Source organism: Hemitrygon akajei, chromosome 19 (genome assembly GCF_048418815.1).
Source record: "Hemitrygon akajei chromosome 19, sHemAka1.3, whole genome shotgun sequence".
In the NCBI taxonomy this organism is placed as follows: Eukaryota; Metazoa; Chordata; class Chondrichthyes; order Myliobatiformes; family Dasyatidae; genus Hemitrygon; species Hemitrygon akajei.
The window spans coordinates 24934957-24960654 of record NC_133142.1 but is presented as its reverse complement, the minus strand read 5'-3'; the positions used below and the strand labels follow the sequence as shown (position 1 = coordinate 24960654).

The 25698-nt window shown below is 38.7% G+C and overlaps 1 protein-coding gene across 1 annotated transcript in view; it reads left to right on the top strand.

The window, feature by feature from the left end:
• cfap20dc (CFAP20 domain containing) overlaps nucleotides 1-25698 on the top strand; it is a 567108-nt gene that overhangs the window by 198882 nt on the left and 342528 nt on the right. The window contains exon 5 of the mRNA XM_073072294.1: nucleotides 15605-15719. Within this exon, the coding sequence (XP_072928395.1) occupies nucleotides 15605-15719 (115 nt within the window). The remainder of the gene's footprint in view (nucleotides 1-15604; nucleotides 15720-25698) is intronic.

The following is a 25698-nucleotide window of genomic DNA, read 5'->3' as shown; positions in this document are numbered from 1 at the left end:
TGCAAAGTGATGGTTGTAGGTTATCTTTTGGCATCGCTTCCTTTGTCCATTTTTGTTACTGTTTTTATCAACATCTGAATGTGCACTTTTTGCTAATGTTGCTGTTTTTTCTGTGGATGCAATTGTAGATCTAATAGAATTCTAGCCATAAAACTATTCACACAGAATACAAACCAGGAGAACTCCTGCACCTTCCATAAACTACTAATGAGCTTTGAAGCACTACTGTTATAATCACAAGTTCCAAAATGGTCCACGTACAGCCAGAAATTATTTTTCTCAGTGGACCTGTGCACCTCTATAAATAATACTTCTGCTGCCTGCATTCTTCTAGTTTTGCTTTAGTTTGCAGGATGAGCTGAAGAATTAACAAGATAGGCATTGATGTAGCTCTCTTTGAAATAACCTGAAAAAGGCGAGAGTCTTTGATACAATTTTAATTGATTAAACATTTTATTTTAAGTGGGCATCTGGTATTGTTGATATTAGTTTATTATTGTACTAAGATGCAATGAAAAGCTTGTCTTGCTTTAATCAACTCATTACACAGTGCATTGAGCTAGAACAAGGTAAAACAATATCAATGCAGAATAAAGTTTAAAAGCTAAGAGACAATGCAGTGCAGGTAAATGATAACTGCAAGATCATAATGATATATATCGTGAGGTCAAGAGTCCTTCGTTGGTAAGAGATCTGTTCACAGCTGAGCTAAGAAAAAAATTGTTGCAACTCTGTAATTAGATCTGATACCACAAATCACAGTATTTTTACATTTAATAGAACAGTAAAGTGAGAATTTTCTTTCAAAATCCGTAACTTGAATTGTTTTTTAAACTTAAAAATTAACTGTGTTTGGGAGCAATTGTTATAGCAGGAAAAATTGATACATACTGATAGTTACTTTTGGACTACCTTATTTTCTTAGTATTACTTATTCTTGCCAGTTTGTTCAACTCCAGTGATTGCATTACAAATCTGCTGCATTGTTCTCTTATTTAAGAAAAGCTATAAATGTCTTCAATGCAATTTCTAACTTTATCCTGTTTCGATTAATTTAATGCTCTTGTTGAACAGTTAATTTATGCATGATGAATTACTATCTGCGCTTTATGCAGTTGTTGTAATAGAAAATTATTGATTCCTGAGAAATCACTGCATCTTCAGTGCCAAGTCTCACTGGCAGTCTATTGCCATTTAAAATCAAGATCTCGGTCAATTGGAAGCTTTTGATGTATGATACTCGTGTAATCTTCCACTACTATCATGGAACTCAATATTAATTGCACATTTTATGTTCTAGTACCATTCAGCAAAGGCTATTAAATTGTGGTGTTACACTAGAGCTCTATTATCTTGGATGTAATTGAACTTTTTTTTTAAATGACTTCTAATGTAAGCTGAACTATTCAAAGAAAGTGTTTCTATTTCATTTGTTTTCAAAGTATGCTTAAAAATGACTTCATTCATTTGTAGTGAACTTTCAATAATGAACACCATTAAAGGTTTTTTTTCCTTAATCTAGTTTGCATAATGAAGTATTTGGGTAGATTTTCTGAGAACTGTCTGTCTCAGCATAGACATCTATCTGGATTCTCAGAACCACTTTGATTACGGTGAATTCTGATCATAGTTGCTAATTAGGATAATAATATTTTGAATAATTTTCACATTCAAAACATGTAGTAACTTTTGGGATATTAAAAATTAAACATTATTAAAATGACCTTCTTAACATTTTAGATGCAGGCGTTGAACCACTTGCCACTAGAGGCCTAGCCAATGACTTGCTGTTGTAACCTCTGTATTTATGTATCTAATTTATTTAAGTGTCCCCTGCTGCCAAAACCCCACTATCAATGTCCTGGGGGTCACCTTTGTTTAATGTCAAGGGAAGATGGTTAGAATCGCTCTTATTGGTTGAACTCATTTGTAACACTCGAGTGCTGTGAACAACTATAAATTAGATCTCAAATTTTGTTTTTAGCTTGCTGCATACAGGCATGAAAAATTGTGATAAAATTGAATACATTGCAATTATCCGTTAATACCAACGCTTCTGAAATTAATAGAATGTTAAATGTTTTCTGAAAATATTGGAAAGACAGTAAAAATAATGCATTTTCAAACTGTTGGCTGTTAAATTTAATCATATTAACACAACAGAATACATAAACTAACCTTGAAGGTGTAGTGAAAAATACAATGTCATTAATCCTGAGGCCTCGTATCATGTAGTCTTATGTCATACTGTATTTTATTTATTTGTGAACTACTGAAACTGGTTTTGAAAGGAGTCTCTTAAAAAAACCCAACATGTATTTATTTGTAAAATATAGTTTGCAACTGAAGCAGACAAGGTCAACACAATGTGATGAATGAGAGGCAGGGAAATAAACTTTAATTGGAATTTCTTACCAGCAGTATAATGTAGAATTAAGCACTTGGTATCTTCAAATGCTCATTATGTTATGGAAAATGGATTGTCTGTTTGAGAAGATAAATGGTACAGACAAGATAGTTTATCTTTCAAGCAAATCAGAAATCCACTGAAGATGTCAGCTGCAGACTTTTGAGCCTAAGATGATGAGCAGCATGAAGCTTGTTATTTAACATTGGTTGCAATTTTATGTCAATCATATGGTTTCATGGACATCAACTGGAACCCTAATTACTCTGTCTTTATTAACGATGTCTAAGGATAATCTTAAAATAAATATAATTATCTCTAAATTTATGTTAGGATATAAGAAGAAAACTATGTTTAAAAATTTATAATTTTATAAAGGGTTCAAATGTGTGTTATGAAGAACAATATGCATTTCCCACAGCATCTTTGACACATTTTCCATTTGGATTACATCATTGTGCAACCTGCCTGTTAAAGTTTAATGATTGTTACAAGTTCAAAGTAAATTTATTATCAAAATGCATATATGTCACCATGTACTACCCTGAGATTCTCATGCATTCACAGTAAATACAAAAATCATTAAGGAATCAATGAAAAACCACACACAAGATGAACAGCCAATGTTAAAAAGACAGCAAACTATGTAAATACAAAAAGAAAAAAATCAACAAAATAACAATAATAAATAAGGCATATTATGGAGAACGCGAGATAAAGAGTCCTGAAAAGTGAGTCCGTAGGCTGTGGAACAGTTCAGTGATGCAACAAGTGAAGTTATCCCCTCTAATTCAAGAGCCTGATGGTTAAGGGGTAATAACTGTTCCTGAAGCTGGTAGTATGAGTCCTGAGGCTCCTGCACCTTCTTCCTAATGACAGCAGCGAGAAGACAGCATGACCTGGGTGGTGGGGGTCTATGAGGGCAGATGGTGCTTTCCTGTGACAATGCCTTGCATAGATGTGCTCAGTGGTTGGGAGGGCTTTAACCATGATGGACCATACCCACTGCTTTTTGTAGGATTTTCCATTCAAGAGCATTGGTGTGTCCTTACTAGGCTGTGATGCAGCCAGTCAATATACTCTCCACTACAAATCTATGGACATTTGTAAAAGTTTTGAATGTCATGCCAAATCTATTCAAAATCCTAAGGAAATTGAGACACTGCCACGCTTTCTTCGCAATTGTAATTATATGCTAGGCTCGGGACAGGTTCTCTGAAATGATAACACTGAGGAATTTGGAAGTGCTAACCCTCTCTGCCTCTGATGAGGACTAGCTCATGAACCTCCATATTCCTCCTCCTCGTCAATAATCACCTCCTTGTTCTTGCTGATAGTGAATGAGAAGTTGCTGCTGTGGCACCACTCTGTCAGGTTTTCAATCTGGGCAAATTCTTAAAGAACAAAAACTAATCAAGAAAAAAACCTGGATTTGCTATGTTTATTTGAAACATTCTGCCACTTAATTGGGACAGGAGATTGTAGCTGAGCAGTTTAAAACTAGCACCAATCGCGTTCACTTCTGTGTCCGTTAGACCGTACACTGTGCTTAGAGCAAACTACTTTTAAATAGTGTTGGTTGCGTGTGTTTGTGTTCAAAAAGCAGTGATTTTTGTCACTGATAATTGGCGAGACATAAGCCGTAAAGCAATTCAGAACTGTCTTGCATTCTGCAGTTTCAAGCATTCAGATTTACAGATGCCAGAAACGGCCATTAGACCTTACAGAGAGAATTGGTTATAAATAGCTTTAGCTGCATGTGCTTGTGTTACATTATCCATTTGGGCCAACGGGCACCGATTCTAAAAGCAGTGATTTTTGTTAATTTAGTTTTTTATTTTGACTTTATGCAGAAAGGCAATGACAGTAAGTATCTCTGCTAATTTTATTCATTTTCAATCAATTAAAACAACAGTGGTTGGCGAGGCCAACCAGTGATCCCTGGCGCAAGGGTGTCACTGCGTTTAGGCGACTGATGACCTCGCGTGGGTTCAAGTTCAACAGTGGGCGTGACAGGGAATGAGGAAGGGTGCAGCTGACTCATCGTTTCCTCGCGGCCTGGTGGTTGGGGACCACTGAATTACACTGTGTAGTGCGGGGGAGCTACGCTCATGCGCACTGGGCAGAAAGAAAGGAACTAAAACTCCGCAACCCGGAAACAATCTCTCAACAGTATTTGTGTATTTATTTTTCTTCTTTTTTTGAGATCTACTGGGAAAGTCTCAAAGATCGACCAGTCGATCGCGATTGACGAGTTGGCGACCATAGACCAACACGATTGTGCTGTGTGGTTCACTAATCCTGGTTTCTCAGGAGATAGTTAATGCATTGACATTTGGGAAAAATTAGTATTTTTTTTGTTTCACCCTATTTTTTATCAAATTCCTAATAAGCCTCCAGCTCTCCACACCCACAATCCCTTTCCCAAACATACTTACATACATAGGCATATGCACCCATATTTCAGTTAGAATATAATACAACAAAAGTTTAATAGATTTTAAGTAATCATTGTGTATTATAATAAGCATTACTTGAATTGGTAATTAGTAGAGTAGACAGCTTTTGACAGAGAGTAGACATGCAGCAGAGTAGCTTCTGAACAGCACCCAATCTGAGGTTGGAGGTTGGAAGAGAAGATGTAGTTCACTCGGGTTTGCTGATTGAGTAGAAAAGACAGTGACCCACAGCAAACACAAAGTACACTGCAGATGCTGTGGTCAAATCAAGTGACCCACAGCAGTCTACAGCTTTGAGTAGCGCCAAGTCAGATGTCAGTAGCCTGAGGAAGACGTAGCTCACTCAGGTTCACCGATTGAGTAGAAAAGGCGGGACTCGTGTCAGTTTGCAGCTCTGAGCAGCACCCAATCCGAGGTCAGGATTTATTGGCAAGAACAAATTAAAGGAAGACAGGGGCGAGCAGAGCAGTTAGAGTTAAAGTGGAGATTTTGAGGCTTTAGCTCTTCGATGCATCAGTGAGGTGAGGCTTCAGTAAGGAAAAGGCAAAAATAGTTTCTCCCCCCCCCCCACTACACTTTATTGTTCTTCCTCCTTTCTATTTGTTCAGTTATAACAGTAGAAATGCCAGGCAGGATAGTGGAATGCTCCTCTTGCAGCCTGTGGGAGGGTAGGGAGATCTCTAGCGTCCTTTAAGACTATGCCTGCAAGAAGTACAGCCAGCTGCAGCTTCTAACAATCTTCGCTAAGGAGCTGAAGCTGGAACTGGATGAACTCTGGATTATTCAGGAGGCTGGGACCCATACAGAAGAGACAGTTTGAACCTGAACTAGAAATGGACTAATATCCTAGCAGGAAGGTTTGCTAGTGCTGCATGATGGACTTTAGTCTAGAGTTGCAGGGGGGTGGGAACTAGAGTGCCAAAACAATTAGTGGAGAGGTTGGTAAGACCTCAGACAAAGTCAGGAATCAGAAGTTTGAGAATGGTACGACTAATATCCTGATCTGCATATATTTCAATGCAAGAAGTATTGTAGAAATGGCAAATTAATTATGATATTGTGCCCATTAGTGAGAGGAGGGGGAGGACCAGCAGTTCAGTGTTCCAAGGTTCCGTTGTTTTAGACGTGACAGAGTAGGAGGGATTAAAGGATGAGGGGTGGCGTTACTAGTCAGGAAAAATATCACGGCAGTGCTCAGTCAGGACAGACAGGAGAACTCGCCTATTGAGGCCTTATGGGTGGAAATGAGATATAAGAAAGGTATGACCATGTTAATAGGGCTATATTACAGACCACCCAACAGTTCACGGGATTTAGGAGAACAAATTTGTAAAGAGATCTCATGTCCTGACGAATGGTCTCGGCCTGAAACGTTGACAGTGCTTCTCCTTATAGATGCTGCCTGGTCTGCTGTGTTCCACCAGCATTTTGTGTGTGTAGGTTGTTATAGTTGGTGATTTTACCTATCCACATATTGACTGGGAATCCCGTACTGTAAAAAGACTAAATGGAATAGAGTTTGTCAAATAAGTTCAGGAAAATTTCCTTAATCAGTACGTAGAAGTCCCAATGAGAAAGTGTGTGATACTTGATCTGCTATTTGGGAATGAAACAGGGCAGGTGGCAGATGTTTGTGTCCGGGAACACTTGCAGCTTGTGGTCAAAATGCCATTAGTTTCAAAGTAAATATGTAAAATGATAGGTCTATTCCATGGAGTGTGGAATGGGACAGGCTGTTTTCTGGCAGAGGTATACTTGGTAAAGTGGAGGCATTCAAAAGTGAATTTTTGAGAGTAAAAAGCTTGTATGTACCTGTTAGAATTAAAGATAAAGATAATAGGTTTAGGAAACCTTGGTTTTCAAGTGATATTGAAGCCCTGGTTAAGGAAAAAAAGGAGGTGCCTAGCAGTTGTAGGCACCTAGGAGCAAATTGAGGTGCTTTTGAAGCATAAGAAATGCAAGGAAACACTTAAAGAAATCAAGGAGGCCAAAGACATGCAGTTGCTGTAGCTGACGAGGTGAAGAGAATCCTAAGGAATTCTACAGATATGTTAAGAGGAAAAGGATTGCAAGGGACAAAATTGATCCTCTAAAAGATCATGGTAATCTTTCCGTGGAGCTGAAAGAGATGGGGTAGATTTTGAATGAATTTTTTGCATCTGCATTCACTCTGGAGAGGGACACATGGTCTATAGAAGTGAGGCAAAGTGGTATTAACTTCATGGACCCTATACAGATTACAGAAGAGGAGGTGTCTGTAGTCCTCAGGCAAATTAGGGTGGATAAATCCCCAGAACCTGACACGGTGTTCCCCCAGACCCTGCGGGAGTCAAGTGCAAAAAGTGCTAGGGCCCTAGCAGAGATATTTAAATCATCCTTAGTGCCAGGAGAGATACTAAAGAATTGGAGGATAGCCAATGTTATTACACTGTTTAAGAAAGGCTCTAAAAATAAACCAGGAAATTATGGGGCCATTGGTCTGATATCAGTAGTGTGAAAGATATTGGAAGTATTCTAAGGGACCGGATATATGAGTATTTGGACGGCATGGTTAAGGATAGTCAGCATGGCTTGGTGTGTAGTAGGTCATGTCTAACTAATCTTATAAAGTTTTTTTGGGGGGAAATTACTAGGAAAGTTGATGAAGTCAAGACAGTGAATGTTGTCTTTAGCAAGGCATTTGGCAAGGTCCCGCATGGGAGGTTGGTCAACAAGGTTCAGTCACTCAGCACTCAAGATGAGGTAGTAACTTGGATGAGGCATTGGCTTTGTGGGAAAAGCCAAAGAGTGGTACTAGATGGGTGCCAATCTGACTGGAGGCCTGTGACTAGTGGAATGCCACAGGGATCGGTGCTGGGTTCATTGTAACTTGTTATCTATATCAATGATCTGAATGATAATGTGGCTATCTGGATCAGCAACTTTACAGATGACACCAAGATTGAGGCAATAGTGGACTGCGAGGAATGCTATCATGGCTTGCAGCAGGATCTGGACCAGTTGGAAAAGTGGGCTAAAAAATGGCAGATGGAAATTAATGCAGACAAGTGCAAGGTGTCGCACTTTGGTAGGAGCAACCAGTTTGGATCTTGCACAGTGAACAGTAGGGAATTGTTGAGTGCTATAGAGAAAAGATATCTGGAAATTCAAGTTGTGTAAGATGTTGGTGAGGCCGAATTTAGAGTATTGCATGCAGTTTTGATCACCTACCTACAGGAAAGATGTGAATAAAGTTAAAAGGATGATGCCGGGTCTGGAGGACCTGACTTAGTCTAGAGTACCTAAGTTATAAGGAAAGATTGAATAGAGTTGGACTTTATTCCTTGGAATGTAGAAGACTGAGAGGAGATTTGATAGAGGTATACAAAATAATGAGGGATATTGATAAGGTAAATCCAAGCAGGCTTTTGATTGGGTTGGACAACAACCAGAGGCCATGGGTTAAGGGTGAAAGGTTAAAAGTTTAGAGAGGAAACTCTTCACTTGGAGGGTCATGAGAGTGTGGATTGAGCTGCCAGCACAAGTAGTGTGTGCAAGCTTAATTTCAACGTTTAAGATATGGAGGACTATGGTCCTGGTGCAGGTTGATGGGAGTAGGCAGTTTAAATGGTTTGGCATGGATAAGATGGGGCAAAGTGCCTGTTTCTGTGCTGTACTTTCCTGTGACTCTATGACATGGACAGTATTTAAGATTATAATAATTTTAATTTCTTAAGTAAATTTTGCTGGCTTATCTAAATGCACTATTTAAATATGAGAAGGCAATTTTCAAAACATTAAGTCGTTATTACTATTTATTGTTATGGGATCAATTTTGCCAGCTAATATAGCATTGGATATTATGATCAGCTGAAAAGAAAAAGATATCCACTTGACATTCTAAGTGATTTCCTTTGGTGAATAATGAAAATAAATGGGCATTATATCCTACAGAGATATCAGGCAATTTTAAATGAGAATTAGAAAAATAATTTTAATTTTGGCATTGTGCAAACAAAATTTTAGGTCACAGGTGTTCCTTTTAGAATTTCTTAACTTTAACTGATTGCTTCACTTGCAGTGTTAGTCCATGTGAATCTGGCAGTTAGGACTTTTAACTCACAGTTAATTAGGCTGCCAGCTTGAACTGCTTTTCTGAAGTTGCTGTCATTTGATTCCTAATTAAGAATTTCAATGTTATAAATCTGTCTAGATTATCCTAATCCATAGCATGCACATTTCCACAAAGTATAAAAAAAGGAGTTTGGTGAGCATGGATAGAAAGAGTAGGAACTGTTGCTTTTAGCAAGTTAATAACAAATGTATAATCACTTAATATAAACTTTAACAGTGAAACTGAGGTAACAATGAGGATTGAAACAATTACGTTTCACCAAATAATAAGTATCTAAAAGTTGATGGAGCAAGAATACAACATTTTCTTAAGTTATTGATTTCAGAATTAGCACTGGGTCCTGTTGTTTTGAATTAAAATGTTATATGGGAACTTTAGAATATTTCATATTGTGTAGATTGTATGTGCAGAAATACCTCCAACTAATAGTTCAAACGAAGAAATTCTGAGCTTCAACAGCAGCTAGCACTGAGCACCAAAGGTGCATCTTGTCAACTGCGTGGTCCATAATTTCACAGTCATATGGCAAACTGGCAAATACAGACCTTGCAGGTCAATATCTTAATCATAAGTGTGAGGTTGTTAATTTTCCAGAGCCATTTTGTGAATTGTATGAAACTGTTGCCTGCCTTGCTATTGCATTTTCACATTGAGAACATGGTGTCTGTCACAATGGATCTAAGTTAACAAAATTCTTAACTATTCCCAGGTAAATACTGTTGAGTGTAATTGCAGGCAGAGATCTGAATCATTTTCCCACAATTAGAGAGGGGAAAGAGTACAAGCTGGCAGGTAATAGGTGTGCCCAGTTAAGGGGGAAAGTGCACGGGTGAGAAGGTTGCAGTAAGAGGTTGAGAGGGGATAGGTGGAGCAGATAAAGGACTGAAGAGGTATTTGATAGGAGAGGACAGTGGATTATGGAAGAAAGGTCAGGTGAATTGAATTGACTTTATTACTTATAAGAGGAGTAAAAATCTTTATGTCTCCATCTAAATGTGCAATGTGAAATTTATAATAATTTATAATAAATAGTATGTAGAACAGGACAGTCAATATAACATAGAAATACAGTTGTGTCAGCACAAATTAAGCAGTCTGATGGCCTGGTGGAAGAAGCTGTCCCAGAGCCTGTTGGTCCTGGCTTTTATGCTGTGGTACCGTTTCCCAGATGGTAGCAACTGGAACAGTTTGTGGTTGGGGTGACTTGGGTCCCCAATGATCCTTTGGCCCCTTTTATACACACCTGTTTTTGTAAATGGCCTGAATATGTTCACATCTACAGATGTGGAGGGAACCACAGAGATACGATGGGCAAGTGAGGAGGAAAGAAGGGGGGAAGAGGGTAACTAGAATGGGGAATAGAAAAAGAGAAAAGGAGGGAGGGGTTAATAATACAAGAAGTTGGAGAAATCAATGCTCATGTCATCAGGTTGAAGGCTACTCAGATGGCATATGAGGACTTGCTCCTTCAACTTGAGTTTGGCCTCATCATGGCAGTAGCTGAGGGCATGTATAGACATGTCAGAATAGGAAATTGAATTGAAATGGGTGGCCCCCAGGAGATCCAGCCTTTTGAAGCAGAGCAAAGGTGCTTGACAAAGCCATCCCCCAACTCCTGTGTTTATCAATGTCCTTATTTTTGTTTACCGCATAGATTCTGCAAGGGTTAGTAAAAAGGATTTAATTATCACTTCCAATACTTTAACCTTATTGTCCAAATCCATAGGAAGGTCAGTTGGAGCCTGCTCAGTTGCATGAATTGCTGGAAGGCACTATACAAAGAAATTACCATCAATTAGGTAGGGTTTGCTTCAATGCCTTTTGACATTCCTGAGCCAAGCTCACAACTATATTGGTGTTTAATTCATTGCTGTATTCTGGTTAATGGGCATCAAGGCATGTGGACACACCAGGGGGCATGCAAAGTTTCAGGCTAAATTTTCTTCAGAATCATGTGTCATTCCTGGTTACTGTTAGCACTACAGGGAGGAATTAGGGTAACCTTGATGATGCAGAGATAATATTCAGGCAGAAGGCACTTGCAAAGTGCCTCGCTTTTGAAATATGTTAAACTGGATGGAAACTAGAGGGAAACATTTTTGAAGTGTTTAAGGGAATTTCCAGTATATTGCTAGCCCCACAAATGAAGAACTATGACTAGGTTTGATTCCAGAGAATCAACCATCCAAATGGAAGACATATAAGGTTTAGAATAACCATGGAAACAGATATGAATGAAAGCAACTTGTGTTATTCCAATGCTGTCTTAAATACACAGTGAACTGTAAATAAACAATCATGCTATTAAGTGTGTTCCTGATGTTATATCTGCTGAGCTAGACATTTCTTTGTATTCATTTGACATTTTCTGTGCTTAGGATGTCTAATCCACTAAAAAAAGCATTTTTTAGCAAGTCAATATCTTGTTGGCTTGGGAAAGCTGATCAGTTGGAGAAGGGTCGATTTCATTGGGATAAGAATACACTTGATGAGGAGAAATTGGAATCAATAATTGGCAGGCAAAACTATTGAAAAGGAGAGGCTATTAAGGAAGATGTCAATGATACAGCGAATGTAACATGCTATAAGAGAGGTATATGCTGCAATTGAAGCTATTAAAACTCTATTGAGCAAAGAGGAGAACAAAACTAAAATAGCATTTTGTTGGATGCTGGGTTGATAACACAAGTGAGAATGAGATTGATTAGTGAAAGATCAGAGGGGAAGTAAAAGAGGAAATTAAAAATATGGAAAAAGACTGATGACAAAAATAAATATCTTCTAAACATCTTCAATTTGTGTTTAGACTTGTAACCATATAACAAGAGAAGAGTTTTTTTAAATGGACTGAAAGGGCATCTTCCTGTGCTGGCAGGGATCACAGGTGAGATAATAAATGAGTACTTCACATTGTTCCTTATCAAGAAAGAACAAGCCATTAGAATCATAACAAAGGAATTTGTCATGGACATAGTAAGTTAAAAATCACAAATGAGGAAAAGGAGGCACTAGAAAGGGTAGCTATACTTAAAATGTTAATATCTACTGACCCATGTGAGCTGCAACCTAGATTGTGAGGGAAACAAAGTTGGAAATCACAGAAGTATTGATCATATCTTAAAATTTGTAGCTTCCAACTTCAATAATGGGAAGAATGCCCAAGGGTTGCTGAATTACAGAAGAGACAGAGAAATTGAGAGAAGGGGGTGGCATTCTTACATGTAACAAGGTGGGGAGAGGTATCGTCCAGGCAGCTGTGAGAAACAGTAGGTTTATAATAGACATCAGTAGATAAGCTCTCTCCAGAGATGGAGAGAGAGCTCAAGAAAAGGGAGGGAGGTGTTGGAAATAGACCAGGAAAATCTGAAGCTGGGTCTAAGTTGGAGGCAAAGTTGATGAAGCCTATTTCGATGTAGGTTTTTAGATGTAAACTACCCTAGGGCTGCTTCAGATATATTTTTTGGCTATTTTCATACTCTCTTTGTGACAAAATGGCACTGATAAGTTACAACTCTTTGCATGCAGCTCTGAGGAAACAGCGTTCTATTAAGCTATTCAAACAGAATCTATTAATACTGAAAATCGTTGGCTCCTGGATGTCAGACTCAAGTTGCGAGTATAGTTCTGTTTTAAGAAAATGTAAGCATGGAAGACATGCTAGTCTACATATATAATTGAAACATAGAAGTTTTAGACTCCCACTCCCAATCATCCTACTGGTGAATGTGCACTCTCTAGAAAATAAAGCAGAATTCAGAGCAAGACTGCAAGATTAGAGGGGCATTAGAGACTGCTGTGTACTTTGCTTCATGGAAATATGGTTCACCACCGCCATTTCAGATGCAGTGCTGAAGCCCTATGGCTTCACCATTCTCTGCAAAGACACAATAGCTCACTCTTTTAAAGGTAGAGGAGGTAGAGTATGCTTTATCTTTAATTCATCGTGGTGTACAGATGTGGTGGTTCTGTCTCAGTCCTACTTAATCAACCTGGAATATCTAGCAAATAAATGTCATCCATTTTTCACCATCATCCTGGTAGTGGTTTACATTCCATCACAAGCCAAAGAGGCTGGCACTGGATGAGCTGAGCTCCATGATCAATCACAAAACAGCACATCCGGATGCATTCCCTATTATTGTGGGGGATTTCAACAGGCCAACTTGAAGAAGTCTTTGAACAACCGCCATCAACATATCACCTGTGGAGCCAGAGGAGCCAACACACTTGACCACTGTTATACCACCATCAAAAACATTTACCGTGCCATCCCATGCCCACACTTTGGAAAGTCCAATCAACTGGCTGTATGTACTTCCACTCCCAGCATATAGGCAGGAACTAAAGACAGCAGCACCAGTGGTAAGGATCAAGCCGTTATGGTCAACAGAGCAGGAGGAGCGCTTACTAGACAGCCTTGAATGGTGGACTGGACAATATTCAGGGATTTTTCTTTGAATCTGAAAGACATACACAAACCAAAAGCTGTGGATGAACCAGGAGATTCCTAGTCTGCTGAGGGTTAGATCTGTGGCATTCAAGACCAATGAACTAGAACTATACATGAAGCCCAGGTACAACTTAAGAAAGGCCATTTTAAGAGTGTAAAAACAATTCTGATTGAAGTTAGAGATAACAACTCTGGCAGGGTTTGCAGGCCATTGCTTCATACAAAATGTGAAACCCTAACATCATGAATGGCTGTGATGCTTCACTTCTAGATGAGCTCAAAGCTTTATCATGCTTTGAACAGGAGAATAAAACTACACCTGTGCATCTCCCTCCAGCATCTGCTGTCCCTGTAATCTCTTTCTCAGAGGCCAACGTCAGCACATCTTTCATGAGGGTGAACCCTCGCAAAGCATCAGGCTCTGAGCTGTACCTGGGAGGGCACTGATAACCTGTGCCAACCAACTGGCAAAAGTATTCAGGGACATCTGTAATCTCTCACTGCTTCAAAAAGGCAACAATCGTATTAGTCCTCAAGAAGAGCAGGGCGAGCTGACTCAGTGACATCATCCACTTACACTCACATCTGCTACAATAAAGTACTTTAAGAGGTTGGTCATGAAGCAAGGACCTGGACCTGTTGCAATTCTTCTGTGGCCACAACAGGTCTACGGTGGGTGCAAACTCACTGGCTTTCCACTCAGCCTTGGATCACCTAATACCTATATTAGGCGGTTTATTGATTACAGCTCAGCATTCAACACAATCACACCCCCAGTTTTAAATAACAAGCTCCAAAACGTGGCTCTGCCTCCGCTACTGGATGCTTGACTTCCTCACTGGTAGACTCACAGGTTGTAGTGAGTACAGGTCTGACAGTGTTGAAATTTGAATGCTTGCAGTGTACTAGACATGACAAATGAGTTCATAGCCCAGAATGAAGTTGGTGGATATGATATTGTGGGCATTACAGAGACATAGCTAAAAGAGCATCAGAGCTAGGCATCCTATTGAAAAGACAGGTGGGGAGGAGGGTGCCCCTGTTGGTATAAAAATGAAATTAAATTATTAGAACAAAGTAATATAAGATCAGAAGATGTAGATTCCTTGTGAGTAGAACCTCAAAAGTAAAAAGACCACCTGGATACCTTCAGTATTCTGTATCAGCATTTTTCCGGTTAAATATATGTATCAAAAATTATGTAAGCTGACCCCTCAAAATTAAATCAACACACACAAAATGCTGGAGAAACTCAGCAAGCCAGGCAGCATCTACGAAAAAGAGTACAGTCGACGTTTTGGGCCGACACCCAGCATTTTGTGTGTGTTGCTTGGATTTCCAGAATCTGCAGATTTTTTTTGTTTGTGCCTCAAAATTAAATTACAGATTTTTATAACCTTTTAATTATTTTAAAAATCTATATAAGTGTCCGCCTGCCTATCCAAGAAATCCCAGTCCATGAGTATTTCTTTTGAAAGAGGTATACAGGGTATAATAATTCAAAATGATTATTTTTAGTTCCAGATGTATAATACCAGGACATAGGAATATATGGATGCTGAAGTTTAATTGTCCAATAGATGTAATTCAGTTCCAAGTGAATGAGTCTTAGTTTATCTCTGAAGGTATGTGTACATAGATGCACAATTCAAGAGCTTATTGGGGTCTCTGATGAGCATGGTAAATCAGATTTAGAAATGCATCTCTGAGAACTAAAACTGACAGAAAATGTTTTCTTTCAAACTTTGATCCTATATATAATGTCATTTGTACTTTTGAGAACGATACTGAATAACATTTTTCTTTATTTGGTTGTACATTTCTCTGAGATGACATAAAATTGAAGTGCAAGAACAAGCAGGTTTATCAAAGCTTTGTTCATTCTGTATACAAATTGAATTTCTTCCTAAGTTGCAGACCAGTAATATTCTGTATCAAACACAGATATAAATTAGCATGTAAAGTGGTTCCATTATACTTAGGCCCATGGCCACCAAGTTTTGAATAGGGGAATGAAAACTCATTACTTATCTTGTAAAAAGGGTTATTTTTAAATTCCATTTTCTCATCTATGTTCTATATGACCTGAATATAAATGATGTGAATATATGCAGCTCTCCTCAGAAAAAAAAATCATCGGATTGACAAGGTTTTTCTTATTTCATTCTCTTCAGGATTACTGATTTGGGAAATATCAAACGGCGCCTATATTTATCAACTATCCATAAGGAATTTTCTGCAACTCCACTACATGCAAAAATACCACTCAGTATCATCAAACGAAAAATTGTAAGTGATTGTTGAAATAATTGTGACTTGCTACATAATCATACAATCTTTCACTGTTATATAGGTTATCTCTCAATAGTTCCATACATTTCAAGTTTTGCATTGAGTGGCAGATATTCTTTCTGAATATTTTTTGAACTGTGTACTATGCTTTGAGAAAAATCAGTTTGGCATATTACACTTACTATCTAAAGTTGGAAATGTAATTATATTTTCCTTCAAATTGCTAACTGTGAATCTATATATACTTTAATTTTTTTAAACTTTCTTAGAGTTTTATTGCATGATACTCAAAAATTATACAGAATTCTATAAATATTTAATGCTTTAATTTTTGATAATTCTTAATGAATGGGGGTTATTGTGATAATCTAAGTGATGGCAAGGTATTTCAGTATAGTATCCTTTGGTAATTTGGTACTGTTCAACTCTTCTGTGTCTTTTGCGAACAAAGCAAGTTTTCCAGTTTTATTGTTATTTCTATATTATTTACAGAGATTCTGGTCAGCAGATTGCGTATTACTCTCAGTTTTCAGTGAAATTATGATCCACATAGTGGCATGGTAGCATACTGGTCAGCACAATGCTTTACTGTATTCGCAATACAGGTTCATTCCCGCTGCTGCCTGCATGGAATTTGTATGTTTTCCTCGAGACCACATGGATTTCTTTTGGGTAATCCAGTTTCCTCCCCCAGTCCAAAGATATGTTGGTTTGTAGGTTAATTGGTCACTGTAAATTGTCCTGTGATTAGGCTGGAAATAAATCAGGAGATTGCTCGGTAGCACAGCTTGAAGAACTGGAAGGGCCTATTCTGCGCTATATCCCAGTAAAGTTAAAAAAGTAAACATAATCAGCATGTTTATACAGTACTGTGCAAAAGTTTTAGGCATATGTAAAATTATTCTGTAAAGCAAAGTAATGAAAAGTTTCTAAATATCAAAAGAGTTAAGAACAGCAAACAATAAAAGAATAAATCAAATCAATATTTTGTGTGACCACCCTTTGCCTTTAAAAGTGCATCAGTTATGCAGTTTTATAAGAAAATTGTTTAGTAGGTTGTTCAATCTTGGATCTTGGAGAACTTGCCATAGTTCTCACTTCTGTCTCTTCAGTAATCCCGGAGAGCCTCGATGATGTTGAGATCAGGGCTGTGTGGAGGTCATACCATCTGAAAATATATTAAAATATAGGGTGCCTAAGACTTTTACACAGTACTGTACATAATTTAGTCTTCTGTAAAAGTAGAAAGATGTAAACGAACATCAAAATAAGCCATTGAGGGGAATAAGCTGTTGATGTTTCAGGTTAAGGCCCTTCATTAGGCCCAGAAAAGAATCTCTTGTGTAAACAACTACAGTTTGGTAATAATCTTCAGTGTATGATGAAGGAAAACAAATTAATGGAATTGCTGACTCCCAAAATAACACTGTACAACCTTTTTTTTCCAAAAATCTTGTTTCCTCAAAATTTTTTTCTGGTTATGATAGACTGCTTGAAGCTGTGCATAGATATAATTTCAGACTACTTGTATCACGTAGGAGTTTGGAGAAACAAGAAATTAACTTTTTATTGAATGTAATGCATTTAGTTGCATAACAGTACAGATACTTTGCAATAGTTCAACTAAGTTAAAATGTTTTGTTGGTGATTTTTGTTTGTACTTAGTGTCTGAGGGTTCTCACTTCAGTATCCACCAATAATCAGCCAGCATTGCTGGATTCCAGTTGCCCTGATACTGTTCCAAAAGTATCAGGGCAACTGGATAAAGGAGACAAAAAAAATTTGGTTGATGTTGAGTATTTGGATTTTCAGAAGGTCTTTGACAAAGTGCCACAAAGAGGCTGCTTAACAAGTTATGAGTACATGATATTACAGGAAAGATTGTAGAATGGATAAAGCAATGGCTGATTGGTAGGAGGCAAAGAATGGGAATAAAGGTAGCCTATTCTGGTTGGCTGAGGGTGATTGGAAGTATTCCATGGGGGTCTGTGTTGCAACCAATTCTTTTTACATTATATTTTATCAATAACTTGAATAATGTAACAGTTGCCTTGTTGCAAGGTTTGCAGATGATATGAAGATAAGTAGAGGAGCAGGTAGTTTTGAGGAAGTAGTGAGACTACAGAAGGACTTAGACAGACTTAGGAATGGCAGATGGAATACAGTGTCGGGAAGTATATGGTCATGCACTTTGGTAGAAGAAATGAAAGGGTTGACTATTTTCTAAATGGAGAGAAAGTACAAAAAAGAACTGAGGTGCAAAGGAACTTGGGAGTCTTCCTGCAGGATTCCCTAAAGGTTAATTTGTATGTCGAGTCTGTGGTGAAGAAGGCAAATGCAATGTTAGCATTCATTTCAAGAGGACTAGAATATAAAAGCAAGGCCTTGATAGAGTGAATGTGGTCAGGATGTTTCCTATGGTGGGTGTGTCTAGGACCAAAGGACACAGCCTCAGAATAGAGGGGTGTCCTTTTAGAATGGAGAAGAGGAGGAATTTCTTTAGCTAGAGAGTGGTGAACCTCTGGAATTCTGTGTCACAGGCAGCTGTTTAGGCCAAGTTTTTATGTATATTAAGAGCAGAGGTTGATAGATTTTTGATCGTTCAGGACATGAAGGGATAGAGAGAGATGGCAGGAGATTGGGGCTGAGAGTAAAATTGGATCAGCCATGATGAAATGATGGAGCAAACTTGATGGGCCAAAGGCCTAATTCTGCTCTTAAATCTTACTGGATCTTATGGTCTTATGGTTTCTCTATGACCACACTGTCCTGGTGAAACCTTTCACCGTGAGCTCATCACTGAGAGCAGCAAGGTTTGCAGGAAAGAAGTCTTAATGGGAATGCAGAAAATGAATCTTTTGTGATTGTTGCACTTCATGGTTGCTATCAATTAGCTGCATGTAGTTTGGTACTATATAGTTGCCAAGAAAATTTTCAACAATTTCCTTGAATGCTTTCCATGTGATTTTCTCAGGTGCCAGTTCTTCAAACTGCCTGTCATTGATTACCTGTTTGATTTGTGGACTGACAAAACTGCCTTCCTTAATCTTGGCATCAGTTATTCTGTGAAATATCTGTCTCAAATATCTAAATACTTATGGAAATTTTTGTGCCTAGCGATAGCAGATTCCATCCTTGCGGTCTTTGACAAACCCAAGTCTCTGACTAGGTCATTCAACTGAGATTGAGTTATCAGATGAGGATCACTCAACATAGAGCATTCAAAATCAGTATTGTTTTCCATTCCTGGCTCGTGTATCATGGCATCTGCCTCCTCTAGATATTTCATGTCTCTGGTGGCTTTGGTACTGGAAGACTGTCATCATGCAGCACAGGTCTTATGGCTAATGGGAGATCGAGGTATTCAATGGATCTCTTGTGTTTAGCAGAGAAACCAGACACTTGGTCAGACAGAAGTATCAGTCTATCACATGATCCTTCTGTTCGCGCCATATCATTAGGACAACAAACAGCACAGACTTCCAAGCACCTCTGACCCGAGCTTTAAGATCGATGGCGCATGTTACGCATCAAATTGGAGGAGCCCAGGCTTTGTCTTGGTCACTAATTTTACATCCAAAGTAGAGCTCATAGGCTTTCTTAATAAGAGGAGTCATGCTTTGTCTTTGAGATTTAAGCGCATACTTGCCACAAATATAATGGAAAGTATTACGGCTGTTGTAACAATAGCAAGACATTTCGCTTTCACAAATACTCCTGAAAATACAATTACTTTATTATAATGAGTACGTGAAATATGCTCTGCATGTTTCATCAATGTAATCACAAACCAATAGACATGTAAACTCAATACATAAAGCAGTGCATGCGTGATGCTTTTATAGCCTTGCTAGAATCTGTCCTGCCATGCAGCATTCACCCTGCCTAAGGCATCCCTGGGCAAGATAGAAAACTTTTCAGCTTACATTGTGGGCAACATTTTAATTAACTTCAATTATGAATTGAAATAAGAAATATAGGCAATTTCAAAAATATGGTGCATCATAGGGAAATTTCATGGTGAATTTCATGATCAGCAGCCCAAAATCCATAAGATATGCCCAAAAGTATTCAGGAAGCAAAATTCTTGTTGTCCAGTGTAATTACAGTACTCTAAGATGGATTTATGATACACGTGATCATACATTTAGATAAGCATTATAGTTGTGAATTAATAACAACAATTTTAATTTTGTCTATTTTGAATAAATGGTCCTCTTATCTGTGTGGCTGAAATTATGATCTTCCAGGCATTCAATAACCTGAACCATTGTGTATTCAAGCTGGAGATAAATGGACAATTAATAATATTAAATCAAGTTTGTAATTTATGTATTGGTTATGAAGAGAGTTTTTAAAAAATAAATTACATTAACCAGTTATCAAGCGAACATTGGTTATCACATAACTTATGTTGATAAAACATTTCTAAAACTTTGGCATTTAAGCTAATCATGTGGAGTAGATGAATTGTTTCATAGATAATTCAAACCTTTGTAGATTATGTATGTAATTTGAAGCAATAGTATCAGAGAAGAAATAGCTCCCTTGTTAGCATTGCTGTGTATAATATTCAGACAGAACTTTTACTGGTGGAAGAAAATTAATATTGTATATAAAGCTGTTAGTTGTGTGTTAGATAAAATATTAAAGGGCATATATTAAAAGATAGAGAAAATGAGCACTGCAATAAAGGTTTGGAACAAAAGTCAGTGGATGCTAACTGTGACAGAACCGGTCTGCCACAAGCAATTTCTTCCTCACCTCCCCCACCCCCCCAGTAGCCTCATAATTCTCATTATCCCTGTCTAGCAGTGCTGGCGTTATACTTATCGGGTGCACACGCTAAGCGAATGTGCAGTATGGACAATTTTGTTTGTATTTGCACATTCCAGGACAGTGGCATTCTTTGACGTGTCCTGTTTGTGGCTTCCTGTTTCAGGGAGGGAACCTGACTGCTGGGTGGGGTGTCTTAAAAAAGGTGCCGGTTTGAGGTGGCTCAGCGGAAGAGTTCATTTTGGGGGATAGGGGAGAGTGCTGGCTCCTGGAAAATGGTTAGTTGTTGATTGATTTTGTTGCACAATGTCATTGTGATCTTATTGTGATGAATGTACTTGTTGACCTTTGTGATTGCAAAAAAGGATGTGAAACCCTGTGTTTTTGTTCTTATGTAATTATTGAGACTCATGGTAACAACTCCCACTGCATTCCAAAGATGGACTATCCTTTTCTCCTAGAGTTATGAGATTCTTACTTAAAGGCTCATTTTTGTGTAAGTGAAGAGGGAGAGAGTGTGTAATGCTTCATACTGATGTTTTGGAGCTGTAGTCCTAAGGCCTTATGTAAACACCTTTGCACTGAATGTACTATTGCAGTCTGCTGTTTGATTTTTAAAGTCCACACCTTCTTAAGGGCATGCAACCCTTAACAAAAACCAGCGGTGTGACACTAACAATCCAAAACAAAATCAGAAAATTAATTTTATTTATTTAGATACAGAGCCCTTCTGGCACTTTGAGCCTCACTGCCCAGCAATCCCCCGATTTAATCCTCACCTAATCATGGGACAATTTACATTGACCAATTAACCTACCAAACATTGAATTGGGTTGGACTACGGGAGGAAACTGGAGCATCTGGAGGAAACCCACAGGGGAGAATGTACAAACTCATTACAGGCAGTGATGGGAATTGAACCAGGATTCCTGTACTGTAAAGCATTGTGCTGACCACTATGCTACTAATTGCTGTATCTTTTAATTTCTTTTGCCCTATCTGCCATTTTTTAAAGCAGCTTTTCCCCTTGACAGCTTGGGTGTGTTTCCTACCACAGATTTTTCTTCTGTTCTCTTCACATTCTCCCCTTCTCTGCAACTTGAAACATATTTATTTTCTCATTTTTCCCATTCTTGTGCTTTATTTCTCCATTCATTGCTCGGTACAATAAGGAGCATTGATTAAGCAGCCAGTACTTAGCCCTGGATAACTATATTCTCTGCTGAAGTTTCTATAATTCACTGAAGTAAGTGTACAGTTCTTTTAATTGTAAAACCCAATTGTTAAGTAACTAAATAAGCAATGTATAAATATATGTACAAAAGCAACTTAGTTGTAATTAGGCTCCCAAAATTATATAAACTATCTAAGCAGATGTTGACCACCATTATTGAATATTGCTGAGAGGTTGGTACAATAAAATTATTATTTCAGATAGCACTTCTTGTATGATTTTATGCAGTGCAATATTGATATGGCATATGATAATATGCGATTTAGAGGACTCGACAAAATTAGAGAGAAAGGTGGGAGAGGGAGAGAGAGAAGAAAAAGAAAAATCAGGCCTAAACTGGATTAATCACACTGGGTATTTTATAAAGGCAAGTTGTTTTTTTTTACAGATTCATTCAAAAGTACTGCAGTTCTATTATTTAATTGTGTAATCAAGATTGTAATTAATCTGATTTCTTTTTAAGTAAGTAGCAGATGGCATTTAATTTTTTAACAATTTCATGACTTTTTTGTAACTTTAATCTGCACATTGGTCATTTCTCATGGTTAACAGAAAACAAATCAACCTCATAATTAATATCAATAACTTACCAAGAAAGAAATGCTGTTGTATTTTTTAAAAATCCAAGCATCCACCATCCTTTACACGTAGGCATGTTTCCCAGCTACATTATTCCCTCCCTAGTCTGGACACCTCAGTTTGCAGAAGTAGTTACATCAGTTCTTTTCATTGTTTTGAAAGATCAATCAAATCCTCACTTAACTATTCGAAGTCCCAGGGTATACAAACCTCCTATGTACAATGGCTCTTTGTAATTCTATCTTTGAAATCCAGGTATTATTTTGATAAATTTGCTGTCATGTTTCTCCAAAGCTTAGAAATGTTATTATCGTCATCATCATCATCATATAATTATTTATTCTGAATTTCATATATACCAGTTCAACTTTTATATTTCTTAATCCATATTCTATGTGCCAAAGTCTGCATTTGAATAGCTTTTTATTTTATCTATTTCCTTTAGCTGTGCATGACATTTTAATGATCTCCCCACAATCCTCTGAATTTCTTTTTCTTATCAATCTCTGCATCAAAATATATTCTCAAAGGCAAAGTTGTTGTCATATACACAATTAGGGGTATGCACAGATGCAATGAAAATCATTAACATAAATTATACATTTTTTAGAATAAAACTCAGAGCAAGGTCCATTTTAGTGTAAAGTGGTTAACGTGTTCATAGTGTGCTAGAGTTTTGTGGTTCAAGAAAGGAATGAACTGTTCTTGAACTTGATGGCATCAGCAAGAAACTGATACTTTGATAATATGCAAACATGAGAAAATCTGCAGATGCTGGAAATTCAAGTAACACACACGAAATGCTGGTGGAATGCAACAGGCCAGGCAGCTGACCTCTACCTTGCCAAGGCACAGAGACAACTAGCTGATACCCCCTCTTATTTACCCCTTGAACATGACCCCACTAAGGAGCACCAGGCCATTGTCTCCCAAGCATCACTAACCTTATCAGCTCTGGGTATCTCCCTTCCACTGCCACCCCAACCTCATAGTTCCCACACCCCGCACTTCCCGTTTCTACCTCCTACCAACATCCACAGACGTGCCTGTCCAGGTAGACCCATTGTCTCAGCTTGCTCCTGCCCCACCAAACTCATTTCTGCATACCTTGACACTGTTCAAGCCCCCCTTGTTCAATCCCTTCCCACCTATGTTCGTGACATTTCTCATGCTCTGGATTTTTTCAATGATTTCAAGTTCCCTGACCGCCATCGCCTTATTTTCACCATGGATGTCCAGTCCGTATATACCTCCATCCCCCACCAGGAAGGTCTCAAAGCTCTCCATTTCTATTTGGATTCTAGACTCAACCAGTTTCCCTCTACCACCACTCTCCTCCATCTAGTGGAATTGGTCCTTACTGTTAATAATTTCTCCTTTGGCTCCTCGCACTTCCTTCAAACTAAAGGTGTAGCCATGGGTACCCGTATAGGTCCTAGCTACGTCTGCCTTTTTGTTGGCTATATGGAACAGTCCATGTTCCAAGCCTACACTGGTATCCGTCCGCCATTTTTCCTTCGCTACATCGACGGCTGCATTGGTGCTGCTTCCTGCATGCATGCTGAGCTCATTGACTTCATCAAATTTGCCTCCAACTTTCACCCTGCCCTCAAATTTCTCTCCCATTTCACACACATCTGCTTTCACCCCATCCTCCTGCCTCCTCACTAGGGATAGGGTTCCCCTTGTCCTCACCTACCACCCCACCAGCTTCGGGATCCAACATATAATTCTCCGCAACTTCTGCCACCTCCAATGGGATCCCACCACCAAGCACATCTTTCCCTCCCCCCTTCTGCTTTCCGCAGGGATCGCTCCCTACACAACTCCCTTGTCCATTCATCTCTCCCCTCCATCCCTTCCCACCGGTCTCCCTCCCAGCACTTATCCTTGTAAGCAGAACAAGTGCTACACCTGCCGATACACTTCCTCCCTCACCATCATTCAGGGCCCCAGACAGTCCTTCCAGGTGAGGCGACACTTCACCTGTGAGTTGGCTGGTGTGGTATACTGCATCCGGTGTTCCCGGTGTGGCCTTCTATATATTGGTGAGACCCAATGCAGACTGGGAGACCATTTCGCTGAACACCTGTGCTCTGTCCGCCAGAGAAAGCAGGATCTCCCAGTGGCCACACATTTTAATTCCAGGTCCCATTCCCATTCCAATATGTCAATCCATGGCCTCCTCTACTGTCGAGATGAAGCTACACTTAGTTTGGAGGAACAATACCTTATATTCCGTCTGGGTAGCCTCCAACCTGATGACATGAACATTGATTTCTATAACTTTAGTTAATGCCCCCTTCCCCTTCTTACCCCATCCCTGATTTTTAATTTTTTTTCTCTCTTTTTCTCTCTCGCAATAACTCCTTGCCTGTTCTCCATCTTCCTCTGGTGCTCCCCTCCCCCTTTCTTTCTTCCAAGGCCTTCCGTTCTATGGTACTCCCTCTTCTCCAGCCTTGTATCCCTTTTGCCAATCAACTTCCCAGCTCTTAGCTTCACCCCTCCCCCTCCTGTCTTCTCCTATCATTTCGGGTCTCCCCCTCCCCCTCCCCCTCCCACTTTCAAATCTCTTACTATCTTTCCATTAGTCCTGATGAAGGGTCGCAACCTGAAATGTCGACTGTACTTCTTTCTATAGGTGCTGCCTGGCCTGCTGTGCTCCACCAGCAATTTGTGTGTGTTGCTATAATTTATGCTAATGGTTTTCATGTGAATACTGTTTATGTGATACCACGTGCCTATATTGCTTTTGGAAGTTAAGGACGCTAATGCTTTTTTAGCTGATGGGGTTGGGGGTTGTTGTTGCCTTGCTGCTGTTTGTGCGTGGGGGGGGGAGCTGGAGGGTGGGCTCTGGATGTTCTAACATTTAACTGTCATTCATTTTTTGGGGTACTCTTCTGTTTTCTGGACGATTGCGAAGAAAAAGAATTTCAGGATGTATATTATTTATATCTCTCTGACATTAAATTTACCTATTGAACCTATTGAGTTTCACCATTCAAGGGGCTCATATTTCTATTAATTTTGTTTCTGCATTTATAATTATAAAATAATTATTTAAAAGTTGATTCTTTTCAGTAATGCTTCAAAGAATTCAATCAAGTTTGACAGGAATGAACTGCACTTTGCAAACTCACACTAGCTCTTCCTCTGAGGGCTAAAAGCTTCCAAGGTCTTAGTCACTCAGTCTTTTTTATAGATTCAAGTAATTTTTCAACAACAAATGCTAGTCTGCATCTGGAGTATTTTGAGCAGTTTTGGGCCCCTTTTCTAAGAAAAGATATGTTGGCACTGGAGAGGGTCCAGAGGAGGTTCACAAGAATGATTCCGGGAATGGAAGTGTTCACTTATGAAGAGCATTTCATGGCTCTGACCCTGTACTGA